Source organism: Candoia aspera, chromosome 1, assembly GCF_035149785.1.
Source record: "Candoia aspera isolate rCanAsp1 chromosome 1, rCanAsp1.hap2, whole genome shotgun sequence".
Classification (NCBI taxonomy): domain Eukaryota; kingdom Metazoa; phylum Chordata; class Lepidosauria; order Squamata; family Boidae; genus Candoia; species Candoia aspera.
The window spans coordinates 117,889,878-117,910,528 of NC_086153.1; the positions used below are offsets into that span (position 1 = coordinate 117,889,878).

The window sequence follows — 20,651 nt, forward strand, 5'->3', positions numbered from 1 at the left end:
CCTCCAGGAAATAAAGCCAGACTGCTCCCTTGAGGGAATGATATTAAAGGCAAAACTGAAATACTTTGGCCACATAATGAGAAGACAGGACACCCTGGAGAAGATGCTGATGCTAGGGAGAGTGGAAGGCAAAAGGAAGAGGGGCCGACCAAGGGCAAGGTGGATGGATGATATTCTAGAGGTGACGGACTCGTCCCTGGGGGAGCTGGGGGTGTTGACGACCGACAGGAAGCTCTGGCGTGGGCTGGTCCATGAAGTCACGAAGAGTCGGAAGCGACTAAACGAATAAACAACAAAACAAATACAAACACATACATTCCAGGTAGCTACCTGAAGGAGTCAAATGAAGCATAGATCCAAACCACAGATGGCAAAGCATATGCTTCTAAGAACCCTGCCTACATTCCCAGAATCTGCAAGATCAAAAGAATCTCATATAATCCTATAAGTTGTTGACCTAGTCGCTCCATCTGATACTGGCAAAATGGGGCCTGTCAAAGCAAATATGAGCAATTTTGACAGCAAAATGTCTTGCAAACATATCACACTGACCCAAAGGGAGATATTCCACCTACCCTTTCCCAACAGAGGGCAGGCCATCTTAAACCATGGAGCTTCAGAATGATGCCTTGAATGACAGTGACAGAATACAAGCAATACAGCTGAACACAGGTACAAGCCCAGGACTGGGCCCATCCCATGGAAATGAAGGCAGATGCCTTGTTTACCATGGAGCCCACTAAACCTTTGGTCCAAGAGAGGTCAATTGAGGAAATAAAATCCAACATCCTCTTCATCTCCATGTACCAAAGATCAACATGGCATGCGGCCAAACTACCTCACATTTCTGGGGAAATCGGCTCACACCTGCTGAAAGCTGAGTGGAGTGCTCAAGCATCTTGGGCAGACAACTAACCATCTTAATTTGTTACCAATCTTGTGGAAGTCACTAGTGCTAACAATGTGCAACTACTGTATCTATACTTAAACTTTACTGAGGTAGCATTGCTGAATTGGTGGCCTTAGTGAACTTGGCATTACTTATTCCAGTAAATTAAACAACAGGACTTTTCAAATTGGTTCAATCTATAATGGCACATATAATGGAATTTCTATACTATTAAGCAAGTAAATTGCACTTGCATGAATTAGTCAATTTCTACTTAGAAATATCTGGGACAGTTTTTTTTTTTTAGATCAGGCTACTTTCCCCACTACTGAATGAGTGTTTTCCATCCATTCCTGAGCTGGCAAAGGACTACACTTTGCTGTTCCCATTGCCTGTTCCTCTTGGCTGTTCTTCCGGTCCTCCAAAATAATGGGTGATCAAGCCTAATAGACTTTACCTGCCTTGAAGGTCTTGTAGGACAGTGTTGTAATAAAGGGGAAAATAGGGGAGAGTAGCAATTTCCACTAGGACTGCCGGATATAGGGAAGGAAGGTTTAACTCTTCCATTGGGAGATGCAATCCTGATGAAAATCCCTCTGTCCAGGGCTGCAATTAAACTTAATAAAAGAAAACAAAACTTGTATTGTTGTCACTGTGCTAAGCTCAATTTAAAAAACAAACAAACCATGTTATTGGGAACAGTGCTATTAATTTAACATGAAGCTAAGTCTTTGATGTATTTCTGGGCTAAGAAAATGTAGAAATTATGTGCTTCAGAGATCCTGCTACTTCCCAAGAGAATTGTATGAGGTATGTTAAATTATGGGGAAGGAATTCTTTGGAGGCTGACTATATTTCTTACTTTGCACAGTGCAGAGAAAGCAGATACATTGGGGTTCTTTTGAAGATGCCAGAGTGTTACTTCACTTTGTAATAGCACAGGATATTGATGCATATTTTCTAATCTAGGGTATCTGGATATGTTGATTGTGTGGCATTGACTGTATTTATTGTAAATCTGGTGGATCATATTCCTCCTATGTGAAATATATTAGGTGGTATTCCAGCAAGCATGCTACTAATATATGGTCTTGATATTTCAGTGGAAATTATTATAAATTAAATGTTTTAATATGTGACAGAAGAAATGAGGGACAACATTAAAAAGTTCTATTTTCCCTAATGAGTTAGGATTGGGTGTTTAAAATTAATGCTGAGCCAGATAAAGTCCAGTGTTTAGTCTTTCAAATGTTGTTTTAGGATTTCAATTCTCTTTTAAAATTTCCATGCCTAGCTTTTAGTAGGCCTTTCTTAGATCCTTCACTAATGTATTTTAATTAAAACATAATTAAAATGTAATACGTGCAATAATTTTTAATTTTAAAATTAATTTTAAAATGTAATAGGTATAAAAATCCTTTTTTAAAAATTAAAACAAAGTGAAAAGACTAGATAAGGGACATATTATTCTTTCTTCCTGCTCTTCTTAAACATGCTTGGTAGTTTGAGTTCTGCAGCAGGAACAAAATCTTATATTTTCATGGCTGTTTCTGTTTGATTATAAGATCTCCTCGTTTGCAGCTTTTGTTTACTGAAGATATCGCAGTGGGCTGGGTTTATGCAGTATACTAGGCTAAGGAAAACACAAATGAAATATGGTTCATCACAATGTGTAAATCCAGCATATCTGTGCCAGGGTACTTGCTAGTAAAGGAAGTGGAGGCCTTAAATGAGCTACCAGCATCTGTACCTCCCCCCAAAAATGTATTTTTTAATTTGTTGTTTTTTCCTAATATTTGGCAGTCTACTTAACTTGGCACTGCCCAGTTTGTATATCTAGTTGGATCACCCCTGGTAGAGGGCATTTGGTAAGTTTGCTTTGACCTTAACGTGAAGATGGGCAATTTCAGTTTGGTCAATGGCTGTGTTTTGTTTTTGTTTCAAAGGGTTTGCGGGGGGCGTGCATAAGAACCTGCAGGGGTAGCATTGGCAGTGACTCAGTGATATCCCCCAAGTAAGATGAATGGTATGTGAGGGGAGGTGCTCTGGCTTTTTTTCCCCCCAAAGTAGATGGGCTGAGTTTCTCTTGTCTTTTTTTTTTTAAAGTTTAAGTCTTTAAAAAAAACCATGAAAATATAAGCAGCACAAACTTGGGGACAGCAATATGGGGCTTGAGAGTTTTTGTTGCTTATACTGGGCTTAAAAAAAACGAAGCATTTTATTAGTGTTGTTACAATTGCTTCTCCTTATTTTATCACTTTCTGCCTTCCATCAGCGTGAGTTAGACTAGCCATTATTGTTTTGTCAGATTACTGTTTTCTGTTAGTAACCCACTCTTCGTTTAGCCATTACTGTCTCTGTAAAGTATGTAGCCATCCACATTTCGTTTCTTACTGGCTTTCAAATACAAACATCTTCAGTGCAAGCAGAACATTGTTACCATGTTAGCATTCATGGACAATGTAGCATTTCAGAGTGAATTCTGATTCTGATTGGATAGTATCAAGAGCCTGCTATTTTCTAAGTTTCAATGGGAACACATAGCTGGGACTTGTTAATATAATGACTTCTTATTTTAAAATAAAGTTTTGATTTCATATTAATCAGTACATTTCTTAGACCCATAGCTAGTGACATTTTATAGTTTTTTGTAGAGACTGTCTGACTTCAGCAGAACTTGCTTCAGTTGTAACAATTAGGGGTTTTTTTTGTTTGCTAGAGTAAAGTTTGACAACTTTTAGTTCACTAAACAGTTATACATATGCTTAACTTTTGGCACTGGAAATATTCTAGCTGAAATTACTGAAGACTATTTATGCCAATTCAAATTAAATGTGTTTGCATCTTTCATAGTCTGAGATTTATAGCCTCTTAAAATCCTGATTTAATTTTCATGTGTTCTACTATTTGTATGAGTGTGAGTGCATGCATGCATGCACACACTTAAATAAAAAGAAATTACAATATATTATTATTAACATCATGCAATCATTTTCTTCCATAGTGTAGAGATGCTTTTTAATCTGTTTGTATGTATTTTTAAAATTTATCACCAGCCTTCCTATCAGATCTTCAAAGTAGCTAAGAAAGGGCAGACCATTACTATTAGACAACCAATGGTTCTTGACCTCTGGCAGATGGAAAAGGCCAGATGGAAAAGGCCAAATGGTTTTTCCCAGTGCCTCTTCATCTAATGATAAGTTTGCTGGTACCATTGCTCATTGTTGCTTTGCAATTCACTTTGATAAAATATTGTTCTTCCTGCATTTAGCTCCTGTTCTATCCCCTATTATTCCGCTGAATAAACTTTGATTCTCCCTCTTTAGCCTTCCAGTACCATCCCAAGCTTTGAGCCCTAAATTCAGTTGTCAGCACATTTTCAAACTCTCCACTTCAGGAATTGCCCAGGTTCTAGTAGCTTGGAAGATTTCCAGCAAACCTCTGTAGTCACACAAAGGTCATAGAATTCTGGGCCAACCTCCAAATCTTGTCAGCACTAGTTCCTGCAGCCTCTCTAAATAGCCTTAACCTTTCTCTTCAGAGTTCCTTGAAGACAAATGTCTCCCCCGTTAGCTTACTTACCTGAACCAGTATGGTCCAAGGGAGCCTTTTCTCCTCATTCTTCTTGTGGTTCCCATAATCTCCAGATGACCCCAACTAGCATTCATGTTTATCCTCATATTTTAATTATTTTCTCCTATATATAAACTGAGTGTGTCACACACTGAAGGATATTGCAAAATAAAATGGAATGATTAACAGTCGAGGGGTTGAGGGGTTGATAAACGCTCCAGGGGTTAAGGAATCCATTCATGCCAAAGTGGAAAATCCTTCCCTCAATAGAGGCGGAGGCCTCAGACACAACTTGTCCCCCATTTTTCATGCTGCTCTTTCATTAGTCCCCAGGAAGATTAAGACCACTTCACAAGTTCACCAGGAAGGCCACTCTTAATGATCCACTTGAGGATGAGCGAGGGATTTAGGAGTAAGACATCCTAAAGGCAATCCACACCTCCATGGCACAATTAACAAGCCATTCAGGTGTAGGGACAATGCAGCCACCCTGGAAGACATATATGGGGTCCCCTTACCAACCTTTGCCCAGACTTGAAGAAGCCGCTTGGACAAGCAGGGAAATGTTTCAACCAAAAAGAAATCCAGTTGCCATGACTCAACTTACAGACTGGCCTTCAAATCCACAGCCATTTCACCTTACTAGAGTTCAGTCCCATCCAGAACCTAAAAGCCTTCAGGCACCATGTCAGAAATTTCATTGCATCCCCTCTCTGGCTAGGGATGGAGACATATAACTGGGTATCATCTTCATATTGATGATACATCACCCTGAATCAATGAATGACCTCACCCAGTGGTTTCATGTAGATCTTAAACAATACGGGGAACAGGCTTCTCTGTGTCAAATTACTTCTTAGCAGCAGATGAGATTTTTTTAAACATGATCGTACAGCACAATTTTCCAGAAATTTTGTGGGATTATTCCTCAAGAGCTGCTGCAACTGATTTGTAAGTCTGGAGGTCAGAACAACAACCTTTTATTTCTTCTAGTAGAATAATCTCAAAATAATATAGAAGCAAGAAAGAATTTGGTAGTACTGTAATAGATATTAGTTCAAGTGCTACTTGAATATACTGATTTGGAAATTGAACCTGCAATCTTCTGTGTGCAAAAATCACATGCTGTCATGAGTGCCGTTGAGCTGAAGTCATCAGCGCAATGGCACACATGACAATAGCAAGGAAATAGGTGAAGGGGCTCAAGATAAGTAGCCATCAACCCACAACGACTAACGGCCAACAAACAATAACTAAACGGATCACGGAGCACACCCAAGCCATCAGCGCCAATACAACGGAGATCGCCCAGCTGACAGCAATCAACAGAGGAATAGAAAACCTGATGATGGGCGATCCCGGAACCCCTCACCCACCGGCAGGGCAACGTATTGGACAAAGGGGGGTGACGTGACCGCGAGTGAGGGGGCGCTGACCGGCGCGGGGTATTTAAACCCCGCACCGGCGCGCTCCTGTCACTCTCAGCTTTTTTCTTCCAACGCTGTAACTGCGCTGTGAATAAATCAGAGCCTGATCCACGAACCAGTGTCTGAGTATTATTCAGAGGCAGGCAGCGCATGACACATGCTATTTCTCAATCAGAAATGACTACCTTAGCTCTCGCAGCCATTCTCAAGGAATTATTTTAAAAATGCACATTTTTTAATGTTGGTATCCAAATTAATATTTTTTCCTGTGAAACATCCATGGAATGCCTTGACTGAAGTATTTTAATTTTAATCCCTCTGTGAATTACAGAATATAACTAACTTTTGGGTTTCTTCCCAAGATAAATGAGCCATGTTATTTTAACCCTTTTTTCATAAAGAGTATCACTGTAAGAATTTACTTTACGTTCAGCTTTCCTTGAATAGAATGCCCCAAGCAGGACATTGTATTTCTTATGATGTCTCAGGGAGACCTAGTCTGTGTTTATATTTTGCAACATCTTCTAGAAGTGACAGGCTTAATAATTTAATGTCACTAGTTTAGTTAAATGTCTAGAAGTCATGACAAGCTTGATCTTTAATCCTTAAGAAAATGTTAGGAATTTTCAAAGAACTATTGTAAATACCTCATGTTATAATGATTTAGGGATGAAATATCTTTAGTACTACGACTTTTAGGCTTTATAGAAAACTGCCTAATGGGAATATACCATGGGAATATATATTCACATTAACTGTCTTAAATATGTCATCAGCGCACAAATATAGCCAAATTTGGTTTGGATATTCTGTTTCTGACTTGCATGATTCCAGAAATAGTTTTCTGTCTTCCTCTCTGTAGGTTGATCATACTACAGGGCCAGTAAATACAAACTGATCTAAAGACTGGTAGTAATAACTAAAGCTTTACAAATCCTTTGAAAGAGCTGTTTTGGGATATGTGAATGTACTTAGGCAGCACTTCTTTTTGAACCGTTAAACCAACCATGTCTTTTTCCTCACTCACAAAAGTGTTCCCAACAGTCTCTGTGTGCATGTGTGCATTTATTGAATTTTGCATACCGGTCTTTCTAACCTTAGTTTAGAACGCTGGAAAACAAACTTGCCAGAGTTCATATTCATTGAATCAGGATGGGGTCTAATTGAATTGAACCTGGTTAATAGAGGGACCACCTATGTCCCATAGTATCTTCCTGTCCAGTTCAATCTGGTGGGGCTGGCACAATTTAGTTTTCTTCAGTTAAACAATGCCATCTACTGGGACCCTGGAAACACGCCTTCTCTATAGCAGTATCTTCCCTCTGGAACAAAATTCCCGAGATCCAGATGGCCCCCACTGCTGTTGTTTTGAAGGGCCTTAAAGACCTGGCTCTTCTCCCAGGCCTTTAATGAGGGAGAGTGAAGCCCCCTTTAGATTGTGTGAGTGTATTTCTTTTTTCCATTCCATTCCAGTCCAGTTTCTGTCATCTTACTATCTTTTATTCCTTATCTTTACCTACAAATCTGCTGATCCTTCAGTAGCGTTGCATGTAGTTCATCATTTGACTCGCATAATATGTTGCCAGGACTGGTATGAAAGTAGGCAATTCTTGAAAATGATGTTAAATGGTGCTTTTTAATTTTTTTTAAGTGAAGTTTAGATTTTTAAATGATATAGTAGCTAATGGATGATCAGGTTTGAGGGAGAATAAAAAAATCCATTTATTTCACAATTGTAATCATTTCCTACTTAACCATCCTGAGTGTATACTGCATAAGCGTCCAAGATGGGATGTGGGCAAGAGTTGGTTGGCATGTAAAGTCTTGTCTAGATTAGGGACCTTAGCTTGCATAGAACAGCCTGAGCATGCTTTTGGTAAAATTGGGCTTTCGTTATGCTGGTGGCATTCTTTTCAAAATATGCCTGAACTGACTGATAATGTGCTTATTGTTGGCAAGGAATGCTACACCTGGCACAGGTACAGCTAAAGCTAGTAGCCTAGTCAACCCCTTCTCTAGCTTACTAAAAAGCATTGTGTGAAAGCTTTAATTGATCAAAGTCATGCATGGAGAAGTTAGTATCTAAAGGCTCATCTGGTGATTACCATGGAATATGGAAGTTTGTCCCTTGAAATGTAAAAGGACTAAATGGTAAAGAACAAGAATTAACAGATGAAAGAAATTAAAAAAAGATATGCTCTGGGTCTGAAACAGAAGGGGGAAGGATATAATCAATCTGAATGAAGATGATTTTAGTTATTATTGTGACTTCTGCTGCAGTCTGAGTGGTTGATCTTATAGATTGGAGTTGAGTGATACCTGTGGGTAAATGAAGGCTTAATTATGAATGAAAGGGCTAAAGTGTACATCAGAAAGCATGAATTGGTGCCATCTACTTTTAAAAAAAATATTTTTGAACAACTGTAAGTAAAAAGGCCATAAGTAAAAGAAATACATAGTAGTATAGGAGATAAACTACAGGTAGTAAATATGGATGGATAAACAGCAGTAAAGACTGGTATATTCCAAAGTATTCTGTAAAATATTTAATACTCTTTCTCTAAACAGAACTTAAATGTCCCTATTGAAGTGTAAGCTAAATGTGATTGATTAATACAGTACAAATCACTAACAAAACTATAAACAGTAAGCAATACATTAAATCAGTACTGAAAATTGTAGGTCAAATTAGGATATAATTCTGAGAAGGAAGGAAGGAGAGGGAGGGAGGGAGGGTTGAAGACTTCATATTTTAAAAACTATTTAAAGTTTGAATTACTTTCTTGCAGAGGACTCTTCATCACTTCTCATGATCGAGGACATATTGAAACATTGTTTAAATCATGGCCTGAAACTGCCATAAAGGTAGGTGTCTCTTAGATGCACGTGCATGCTTAGAATCATGCCTGTAAGTTATTGGTGTAAACAATAGTGTAGTTTTTTTTAAATATTTGAATGTCTCCTGAAAATTGCATATATCTATTACCCCACCCTGAGATATGGTAATATCTCAGAGAAAGCAAGGCTTGAGAATATACAGTTCGATATCACAGTTTATAATAGTAGCACATATTGGAAGATGTGGGATATTAGAGTGTTCAACTAAATAGTGTTACGTAAAACTTACCCTTCACAAACTCTCAAAATCCTACCAGTTATGGCCTACGTAGCTTTTTCTACATGCGTGTTTGCTAAGCCACTAATGTGACTAGCACTATTTATTAATTTTATATTTTTAAGAGTTTGCATTCTTTTTTTCATTTTGACTTTTATGAAAATAGCAGGCTAACATGATGAAATCCACATTTCATGTGAGAACAGCATTGTCAGCTTATTAAATATTTCCCTTTGATTCAGTGGGCTCTGAACGGGAGCACTGAAATTATTTGGATGCTGGGTATGCACCATCTCTACAGTGGAATGTATAATCTCCTCTAGATCTTGGCTGCCCTTTCAGGTATATGTGCTATCTATAAAGGTATGCAGGGTTTGTAGAGCAGGTGGTCTGCCAGTTGCCATTGCACCATTGCCAGATCCTTCCCTATTAGGTCAGTTGGGAGGTGGCTGTGACAATAACCGATGGATCTTACCCCTCTCACCAGCTTTCAGATATTTCCTTTTGGAGCCAGAAGAGAAATATGTAATCACCGTGGAATGTAGCATTGAATACCTATTTCTTAAACAACAATGGCTGTATTCTCAAAGGATTAGCAGAGAAAAACCAGAAACAGGTTGTTTTTGTTTATATGCATAAACTTTGAAACTAGTGATAAAATACCTGGCGTAATAGCGTCAGATCCCTGAGTTTCTTGCTCCGAGAAATTTGGAAGTGCTAAATGCTTTTAAAAAATTTTTCTGATAGATAGCAGCTGATTTGGTTGCATGATTCATGTATATGACTTACCTGAGATTTAAGCAATTTTCTCATTTGCACTACTCTACACATATTTTTAAAGCAGCAATGGGGAACCTCTGGATTCTGGATTAAATGGGATTCCTAGAGTCTTCTTGTGTGCACCTCATTTGACTACATGTGTCTTCGGCATCTCCTCCAACTGTCATATTGCTTGCTTACTTATTTGTTTGTTTACTTATATGCCTTACACCCTGCTTTACTACTCAGGTGGCTACCATTCAGTAAAATTTGAAATGCAGACAATTAAAAAAAAATGTTAATTGTAATTAACAATTAAAAGCCTGGCAAAAGGTATGTGCCTTGACTGATTTTCTAAAATGGAGATGTATGCAATTCCACAGCCCAGAAGTAATCTCCCTCCCGTATGAGGGAGATGGATGATGATAAAAATATGATTGATTGATAGATAGATAGATGAATGAATGAATGGCCTTCTCCTTTGTGTGAGGTATGTGAGTTGTAGACCGCAGGAACATTTTCAGAAGGGCCTCTCCTGCAGATTAGTATGTCCAGGCTGATTCATAATGGGAAGGGTTTCCCTTAGACTGTGAGGTTCTAAGCCATTTAGGACTTCAGAAGTCTATACCAATACATTAAATTGGGCCTGAAAAACAACAGACAGGAAATTAGTATAATTCAGTACTGACACCAAGATTCCTGTAGTTTGTGCTTACTAGCTGCCTAACTGCAATATTTTAAATCAGTTGCAACTCCCAGTCATTTCTCAGTGTATATTTTATTTTATTGTGCTTAGCTAATCAACCAAATAGAAATAAACACAACAGTATTAAAGGATCAACACAACCTCAAAAGTGATAAACATAGCAATAAAAAAGGAAAAGAGAAAAAGATTCCAGAAACAATGTAACAGCTCCAAAAATTTTGACCATGTTAATTGAACATTTTCTTCTTTTCCAAAACCAGTTCAGATGTTGACAACAATACATTGCTGTGAAACTGGTGTAAATTTCTGCTTTAAGTGTTGTATAATAATTCTTTTAGCCAACTCTCATCCCCAGATCTATAATTCTTGATACCATGATAAATTCCAAATACTGGACATATAGCAAAAACAACATATATGTCTTTAATACATATTGTTAATATGATCTATGTAGAGTCATGTTAGCAATCCTGTTAGTACAGTATTTTTTCCTAGTAGTCCCACATAGACTGCATTGCAGTTGTCAACCGCTCTCTCATCTTTTTCTTTCTTTTTTGCATCAACCCTTGCTGTTGGTTCTAATTTGCAGGAAGTCCTGCTGGTTGGGAGGCAAAATCAAAGAGAGCCTTTGCCCCAGCTGTTTTTCTTTTTTACCCACTGCTTCAACTGAGCAGTCATTCTAGTGGGATTTTCTCACCCTCCAGCCATCCATATTTCAGCCCTATCTGGATTGCTTTCTCCAGTTCTCGGGGTTGGGAGAACCAAACAATTACTAAATAAAATGACAAAGAAGGCTTTATTAGTTTATTCTTCAAAGATCAACATTTTGGACATTTCTGAAAACAGCAATGCCTGTGCAGGATTCCTCTTCTGTAAATATGAAAAGCAATGTGGGATGCTCTGTAGGTGATGTCAATTTGAGATGCAATTATTAATATAGGATTATTAGGGGGGACTTACATGAGAGAGTAGGGGAGAGTGAAGGGGATCAGTGTTCAGGAATATGCATGGGAAATCAAGGAAGTCAAAAGTGACCCTGTCCATCTTGGACTGGCTCTGCTGAAAGCAGACATTGACTCCTGTGTCAGAGAGAGAACTTTTCATTTGCTTCATCTAAACACTTAGTGAAGAAATTACACCCACTGGTATTTTTTCCTTCACCAAAAGATCTTTGATATTTCAGAGGCTATTGCAAAGTTAAAAAAAACATGATTTCTGCCAATTTCTTCCACAGTCTTCTATTCTCTGCAAAATCTGCTCTGGGAGAATGGGCAACTCTCTGGAACAGGGGGAAGGGAAAGGAAATTGATAAAAATTGCCTTATTTCCTTTATTAGTAAGGTTAGACTCACTGTCCATTCCAGAAATAAAAGGACATCATTAAAAAGAATCCAGTATGCTCACTTTGTTTGCCATGCGTTGTTTCTCATATACTGATTTAATCAGCCTAGACCCATATAATTGATTGACCGTAATGGCCTTAAAGAAAATGCAGTATATAATGCATTGATTGATTGATTGGTTGGTTGGTTGTAGTTGTGCTGAAAATAGTAATAACATGAAAGAGCTTAAATTGGCTTGCTTAAAACTGGTATTATCAAAGAATCAAGGATATGTTTGCAGTTTTATAATGCTTGCCATACTTTTTCTATAGGCTATTGTGGTGACTGATGGAGAACGTATTCTTGGCCTTGGAGACCTAGGTTGTTATGGAATGGGCATCCCAGTGGGTAAACTAGCACTTTACACAGCATGCGGAGGAGTGAAGCCCCAGGAGTGTCTGCCTGTTATGCTTGATGTGGGAACTGACAATGAGGTAACTGTTTTTTCATGCTGACATCAGTGTTTGACATATTTCAAGAGAAAAATAGACAAAACTGTGCAGTAATATTTGCCCATTCAGAAAAAAAGGTATGTTTAACAGTTTTCTGAGAAAAAATCTTTCTTCTTCCACAGCAATAGGATAGAGGTGTCATTTTTTAATTCCTAGTGTTTATCCCGGTTGCATTCTATCCTGTAAACATTGAGGACAAAGCTGAATAGACAGGAAGATGCCTCAGTACAACTTTTAGCAAAGTAGCTGACTCCTAGGTGATGTGTTGGGGCATGATGGTGGCCTACCTATGCTTTATTCCTTGCACAATTCTTCATGTAATAATACAATGTTTGCTACATTAATAAATAGGAACCTGGACCTATTTGCATGGAGTAAGAGAGCATGTAAGATTTTATGCACATGCTGGGATATCAATATTGCAGCCCTTTCTCTAGTTCTCTTCACGTAGGATTGAGTTCCTATACTGAAAGAAAATTGGGTAATCATGACTTGTGTTACTGATACATTCACCCCAAGAGGACATATTGTCTTAGATTCTAAGAACAGAAAATGAAGTTCTGCTCATGGAATGAGACTTTCCACTTCCCTTTTTACACTAATGAACTGTAGCTGAAAATCAGGAAGTAGGCTGGCTGCAGAATCATGAAATATTTGGTAGATGTCAGCCCAGCCTCTTCACACTCAAAGCAGACCTATCCACACCGAGGCTCTCTTTGATCACGAGTTTATCTATTGTTTTAGGCTTACTTGAAATGAACTTCCAGTATTAACTGCATAAGGAGAACATGGTAAAAAAGGAAGATGATGAAACATTTTTGATGGCAGAAATCTACAAAGTGATGAAATTAATGCAAAATCATCAGATGATTTGCTAAATAGATTTAATTATTTACTATCACTGTTCCAGAAAACCTGAAGGAATATAAAATCACTGCACAACATATTTCCCAGATTTAAAGACAGACAAGCTTGGAATCAATTTGAAAAAGAGATCTTATTAGTACATACAGTACAGCCTATTACCCTACTCTCAAATGAAGTTAAAAAAAAACCCTTAGAAACTAAATCGTTTAAGTCAAGTTGGGAATTACTTGATGGAAACCTTTTGTTGTTAAATACTACTTTTTTAATGGAAAAGTGGAATGTTGTTTTGAATGTCAACTAGAACTTCCAGCACCTGACAGATGTGTTTAGTTTAGTTCTTAGTCAAAGGGCTATTTGCTCTGAGGCTGTCTGCACAGCATTTTCACACAGCTCAGAAGAACCTGTTGTTCATTAGCAAACACAAAAAATTTCCTGTAGAAGGATTACCCCACCCCGATGGCTGGAAGTACTCCGAAATGCTTGCTTTCAGTGATAGACTATGTAAGAAGCATAATTTATTTTCCTCCAAGTTCCATCTCATTGTTATTTATAAATTATGAGCCAAATTGGAAAAGTGGCAGCCTCCCCCCTCCCCGCTTTTTCCCCCCTTTTTTCCTTCAAAACATTCCAAATATTGAAGGCCAGTTCAACTTCCTGAAATTTGAGTTTGGTCTAAAGCACTACTATAATTAAGAATGATTTCTAGGCAAATGCATATTTTAAAAACTTGGATCCAAGAGAAGATTCTGCATCTGCTCTTCTTACATCCCGAGGAGACTGGGAGAAAAAAGGAAAAGTAGAGAACGATACCGCAAGGACCAAGATAGCTTTTAAGATAAACCACTTGTGGAAAAGGAATAAGCGTCTCAGTTTATACTTGAGAGGGTTTCTTGATAAAGGACAAATGTTCCGAATGCATACAGTTTGGCAATTAGAGAGGCAGCTATTTGTTCTGCTTGAGGAAAAAATTAAATCCCAGAATAAAGTCAAAACTGGAGGATTTGGATATAACGAACTATTTTCTTCCTAAGGAATAATAATAGTAAATACAGAAGTAACAAGATAAAAGTGCCTTGCTTCAGGTAATTATGATGTAGCATCCTTCCCAATCTGATACTCTCCTTCCCTATATGTTGGGATAAAAATACCACAAATTGGCATATTGAGTAGGAATTCTGGGAGCAGTAGTCCCAATACATTCAGCACCAGATTGAAAGAAGCTGAATTTCAATGTTTTTCAGTTCTTTTTTTAAAAAAATATATACAGTAAGGAATACTGTATATATTTTCACATGCAGATAATTCAATCATATGCACATTTATTTACACAGCAAATTTAATTTTGATAAATCAGTGTTCAAAAAATATATAATGTTGAACTATGTTAACTTCTATCTTGGAACTCTTGAAAATATAGTAACCATGTATTAGAACTGAAAACACAGAATTGTGTTGTAGCATGGCCATAAAATTCCATTTCTGTATTTCAGCTGCAATGAAATAGTGTTATTGGATTACCAACAAATAATAATCAGTTGGAATGCCAAACAGGGAAGTTTATCAAAAGTTTCAGTTTGATGGGGCAACTTTCTGGACTGAACCTATGCATTTAAGTTAGAATGGAGTTGACAAACCATTCACAAGCCCCATTGTAACAGGCCATGGTTATTGGTTCTGCACTCATGGAAGCAGCTGTCTGATTATGGCAGTGTTGATTTAGGAGCCCAGATCCACCAAGGACATAGCATATTCATATCAAAAAGGCTTAATAAATTTTCTAATCTGCCCTGATGCCTCCACTATGACAACAGTCGGTGTCTTTATCAGCACTTGCATTCTGCTCACTTAACATTTTTTCCTGTTCATGTCCCTGCTACTTTCCTTTTCAAATCCCTCTCCAGAATCAACCTTCTTGAAAATAAATAAAGAAAAATCCCATGCCTTTCATATAGTTGGTACCTGATGAGATTAATAAGTACAACTAATTCCAGATAATTAATTGGTTTTTTTAAGATGTGTTAAATATATTATTTAACTTTGAACTTTTCATCTTTGGAGCATATGATACAAATTTAATGCTTGTATATAAAAAAGGAGTCCAAATGGATCATTTTAGAAAAAATATCAAATTATATAAAATTATGACAGATATGATACAACTATGAAAGAACTGAGTGGAATAGCACATGGAGTCATCAGTCAACATATCACTTGGAATGTGTTTTGTTACATATTTGTGTGGCAGGGTAATCAAGAGTTTAAATGCTTTCCTGCTATGTTTCCTTTTTTTTTAAAGGGCATCATTCATTTTCTTCTTGGTGTATTATATCTGCGATTATTTTATTTATACTAGATTATATTTATCAACTACATCCAGATGCTCATCCATTATTCTGCTTATTAAAAAGCCTAAAGTCTGACAGATGTGTTGTGTGAATATTTAAACTAAAGAATAGCCTTCTAACCTACTTCGTATTTTGAGGCTTCCATCTTGTTGCCAGCATTTATGATCTTATATCTCTGTGTATGGTTGAAATACCACATTTTTGAAATGAAGTATTGGTTCAGATATGGATGGGCATGTCTGCCACTTTGCAAGAATCAGCAAATCTTTGGGTAGGCCTGTAACTTTGTTTAAATATAATACTTCAGGGAATGGTTGAAATGTTTGCAGTCATTTTATACCAAGGAGCTTTTAAAATGATAAACAGCAGAAGGCTGCTGTATATGAGGTATCTTTGGATCTTTTCCATGTACAGATGCCATGGTTTTAGAAGACGAGGAGCAGGAATCTATCACAGAGGCCTCCAAAAGAAAGAACCAGATATTTACAGCTGGTTCTTTTAAACTGGCCAATTTGCCCCTTTAGCTGTTATTTAAAATGTCTGATTTTATTTTATTTTTCTTTCCTATGAAATATTACATCTCATTCTTCTGTCGTCCCATTACCCATCTGAGAGTTAATAGCAGTTTAAAATTACAATACTATATAAAAATACATTGGGTAAAAAAGGTGATAATGTATTTTAAGTATCATCTGTGTTCCTGACCTCCAACATTTATTAAAGGTAGTTAAATTTTGGGAAATTGCTCTTTTTTAGTTAATCTATTTTAAACTATTAAAATAGAGCAAAATAGAATACTATTCTAAAATAGAATAGAACACTTCAAATTAAACCATGTTGTGCTTCAACAAAGTGATTAAAGCCTACTTCAAATGGGTTAATGCAGCTTGATGGAAATAGTTAATAATAGTATGAACATTATTTTTAATATAAACATTTTATAGAATACTATATCCATCTCTCTAACTACTGACATGTGTCTAGTCAAGGTTTTTGGACTAGGAGCTTCAGTCATTTTTTGTGACTTACTGAAGATTATAGATGGATTGGCCAGGAAAAAAAAGCTGGCAAGAACATAGAAAGTAGTATGTACTTTAATATTTCATACATTAAATAAATGAAAAAGTATTCTATTACTGGCAGCAGCAACATAGAAGGTTCCAAGAATTTCAGAAAAACGGCATGAAAGGTAGAGTAGGACACTATCATATGTACTTTTGCTATCATTTTACCCAAATTAATTTTCCTTTAAAATTGTTGTTAAACCTTAAAATTGTTGTTAAACCACTTTTCAGAAACAGATACATGTATTCAAGAAAAAACAGAACCCATGTCATCTTTAAGTGGGTATTTCAAAAGATAAATGAACAATTTGAAAGTTAAAAAGGTTTCCAAAATATTTCTAAGTTTAATTTAATATAGTTTACCCCAAAGTTTTAAATACCAACTGTTGTGCACATTTTTCATTTACCATGCTTTTTCCTAAACCTAATGCTAAATCCTACGAGATAATTTTCAAACGGTTTGTCACAAACCACACTGCTATCTAGTTTGAGTGGCAAAAGAAAAGGGAAACAGTTGAGGCTGTGCCAAAGTCTTGAAAGGACTGTGAGTTGGCCAACTGTTCCTACAGAATAGCATATAGCATATAGAATACAATATAGAAAAGTATGTTACATCTCATGCTCCTATCATAAAGGTAGATACGTGCAGAAACAGAAAAATTAAGATTTGCTAAATAAGAAAGAGGCAGCTACTATAAAAATTGCAAGGCATGGTTTGAGAACCTGTATAGACATACCTAAATAAACATAATAAAGAGTACAAATTAATGGGCACTTTTGGAATTGGACTCAAGATGGGCTGGAACATATTGATAGTCTGTGGAATTGAATGAGATATTTAGGTGTTATTCAGGGAAGCACCTTGCTGAAACAAGCTGCTTGAGTACTGCAGAAATGTCTAATTTCAGAACAAAACATAGAAAGGTATCACAAGGAATTCTTTAACAGCTAATCTATTTTGGGATAGGAATGGGTCAGCCATACTTCCTACCAAGGTTCTGGACTGGCTAGGTGCAGAGTATACTTGTGAACTTCCTGACTGTAGGGTGATTGGGAATTATGCAGGCATTTGCTTGTGCCTGGACTTCCATCTGGAATTCCATAGGAGCAATTTCAGATTTGATCAGTGAAGGACAAACATCAAGTAGGTATACTGCCTCCCCATGTTGAGGCTTTCTTGTTCTTGGCATCCTTCAAAACTTTTGCTTTTGCTGTTTTTTCCAAAAGAAAATGAATTCTTTGGCTAAATTGTCTGGTTGTTGCATGAAAATATAAAATACACATTTCACATGTAAATCATTAGTTGTAATATAGCAGTCTAAAAGCTAAAGAAGTACAGTCATTCTATCCCCTTATTTTCCTGTTTGTGCAGCACAGATCTGTTCTCTGGCAGTATATATTTATATATACCACATGCCAGAACAGTGATAAATCTGGTAAGAGATTCCTGAATTTCAGCTGCGTTAGCTAAGTTGTGCTGATGCTATTTATTATTACACCAAAAACTTTTGGCTGACATACTTCATTTGCTGCTAATTTGGCAGCTGACAGTTTTTAGTAAACTAACACATTTTTGAATTTTTTTCCTGATACTTAATAATCTCTTAAAATAAACTTGCCACCTTTCTTGAAAAGTGCTAAAATATTTACAGGTACAGGGCACTAAATGGCTATTTCTGTCTTTTTTTTCTTTAGCTTTGGGGTACCTGAGTGTTCAAAGCTTAGTGGTAAATTTAGGTTAAATAACCTGAATACATATCAATTCAATGTTAATCTACTCTAACAACCAGTCTTTTATGAGCAGAAATGCAGTGCTGACAACAGTCTTTGACCAGGTTCTGTTTGGTTGGTTTTGTTTTAAAAAAAAGGCATCAAAGGATGTTTTATGAATCCATAGCTTTTAACTGCTGTAAATCTAATATAAAGCAACATGCACTGTTGCTGAAGCATGTAAATAGTAATGAAAGAGAAAAGAGCAAACTGTGGATTACTGGATGATAAAGTCTAAAAGTAACAAATTTTACTGGTTTGAAGCGTCATTAGCCAAACTGTCAAAGAAAAAAATTATATGGCAAAGATTAGTATATTTAGCTGGCAAATAGAGGGAGAAAATGTAGAAGCAGTGGAAGACTTTGTATTCCTAGGTGCAAAGATTACTGCAGATGCTGACTGCAGTCAGGAAATCAGAAGACGCTTAATCCTTGGGAGAAGAGCAATGACAAATCTCGATAAAATAGTTAAGAGCAGAGACATCACACTGACAACAAAGGCCCGCATAGTTAAAGCAATGGTGTTCCCTGTAGTAACATATGGCTGCGAGAGCTGGACCATAAGGAAGGCTGAGCGAAGGAAGATCGATGCTTTTGAACTGTGGTGTTGGAGGAAAATTCTGAGAGTGCCTTGGACTGCAAGAAGATCCAACCAGTTCATCCTCCAGGAAATAAAGCCAGACTGCTCACTTGAGGGAATGATATTCAAGGCAAAACTGAAATACTTTGGCCACACAATGAGAAGACAGGACACCCTGGAGAAGATGCTGATGCTGGGGAGAGTGGAAGGCAAAAGGAAGAGGGGCCGACCAAGGGCAAGGTGGATGGATGATATTCTAGAGGTGACGGACTCGTCCCTGGGGGAGCTGGGGGTGTTGACGACCGACAGAAAGCTCTGGCGTGGACTGGTCCATGAAGTCACGAAGAGTCGGAAGCGACTAAACGAATAAACAACAAAGTATATTTAGATACCACAGTCCTACCCTTTATTAAAGCAAAATTTCCACGTGATAATGATTATGGCTATTTAACTGCTTCCTCCATTGTTGTCTGCCTTTTGAACAGGACTTCTTGCAGAACATTTTAAAGAGCTATATAAAACAAGAGTGCTACATAACTTATTTTTGGTAATTTTAAGTGAGACCTGTAACAGTGTGGATTATGGGACAGCAGTGTGGTGTCCATGGATGTCATAGAGTTAAAGTATATAGATACTGTTACAGTTTTTTCTTTTAATCTGTTCAATCATGTCTGATTCTCAGAGACCGCCTGGACAAGTCCCTACGGTTTTCTTGGCAAGGTATTTTGGAAGTGGCTTGCCCTTGCCTCCTTCCTAGGGCTCAGAGAAAGTGACTGGCCCAAAGTCACCCAGCTCACTTTCAGCCCAAGGCGGGATAGAACTCAAAGTCTCCTGGTTTCTAGCCTGGTGCCTTAACCACTACCCCAAACTGGCTCTCACTGTTATAGTTTAGCTCCCCCAAAATTGACGTGATGATACCTGCAGTGGGATCTAATACTGATAATGCTGGAGTAGTCTTGTATAAAACTCTATCCCAATGCAAAGTTGTCAGTGAAATCCAGTGTGGATAGCATTGGACTAGGAATGGGAAGAGCATATTCTAGTCCATTTTTAGCCAGGGAGGCTCACTTTGACTTTGAGCCATTCATACTCTCCCAGTCCAACCCACCTCATGGGATTGTTGTTGTGAGGAAAAATAAGAAAGGAGGGCACTATGTTTGCTGCCTTGAACTCTTGAATGAAAGGCAGGATATAAATCTAATGAATAAGCAAACCAATATGTTACATGAACATTATAGTAAAGGTAAAGGTTTCCCTTGACGTAAAGTCCAGTCGAGTCCGACTCTAGGGGGCGGTGCTCATCTCCGTTTCAAAGCCTTGGAGCCGGCGTTGTCCCTAGGGACACTTCCGGGTCATGTGGCCAGCATGACTCACGGAACGCCGTTACCTTCCCGCCGAAGCGGTACCAATTAATCTACTCACATTTGCATGTTTTCGAACTGCTTGGTGTGCAGGAGCTGGGACGAGCAACGGGAGCTCACCCCGCCGCGTGGTTTCGAACCGCCGACCTTCCGATCGACAGCTCAGCGGTTTAACCCGCAGCGCCACCGCGTCCCATACATGAACATTATACTTCTGAGTAAAACATTTGTAGGAGAGCATCTTGAGCTATGCCAAGGCTGTATATAGAAACCTTTGTTCATATATATATATACAGTATGTATACACACACACAATCACACAGAGTATATACATGTGAATTTTGATTATGATAGTAAAACCTA

At 37.6% G+C, this 20,651-nt stretch overlaps 1 protein-coding gene across 1 annotated transcript in view; it reads left to right on the forward strand.

Moving 5' to 3' along the window:
- The window catches only part of ME1 (malic enzyme 1), a 134,210-nt gene that overhangs the window by 33,168 nt on the left and 80,391 nt on the right, over nucleotides 1-20,651 (forward strand). The window contains exons 4-5 of the mRNA XM_063312599.1: nucleotides 8,679-8,754; nucleotides 12,123-12,284. Coding sequence (XP_063168669.1) covers nucleotides 8,679-8,754; nucleotides 12,123-12,284 — 238 coding nt within the window. The remainder of the gene's footprint in view (nucleotides 1-8,678; nucleotides 8,755-12,122; nucleotides 12,285-20,651) is intronic.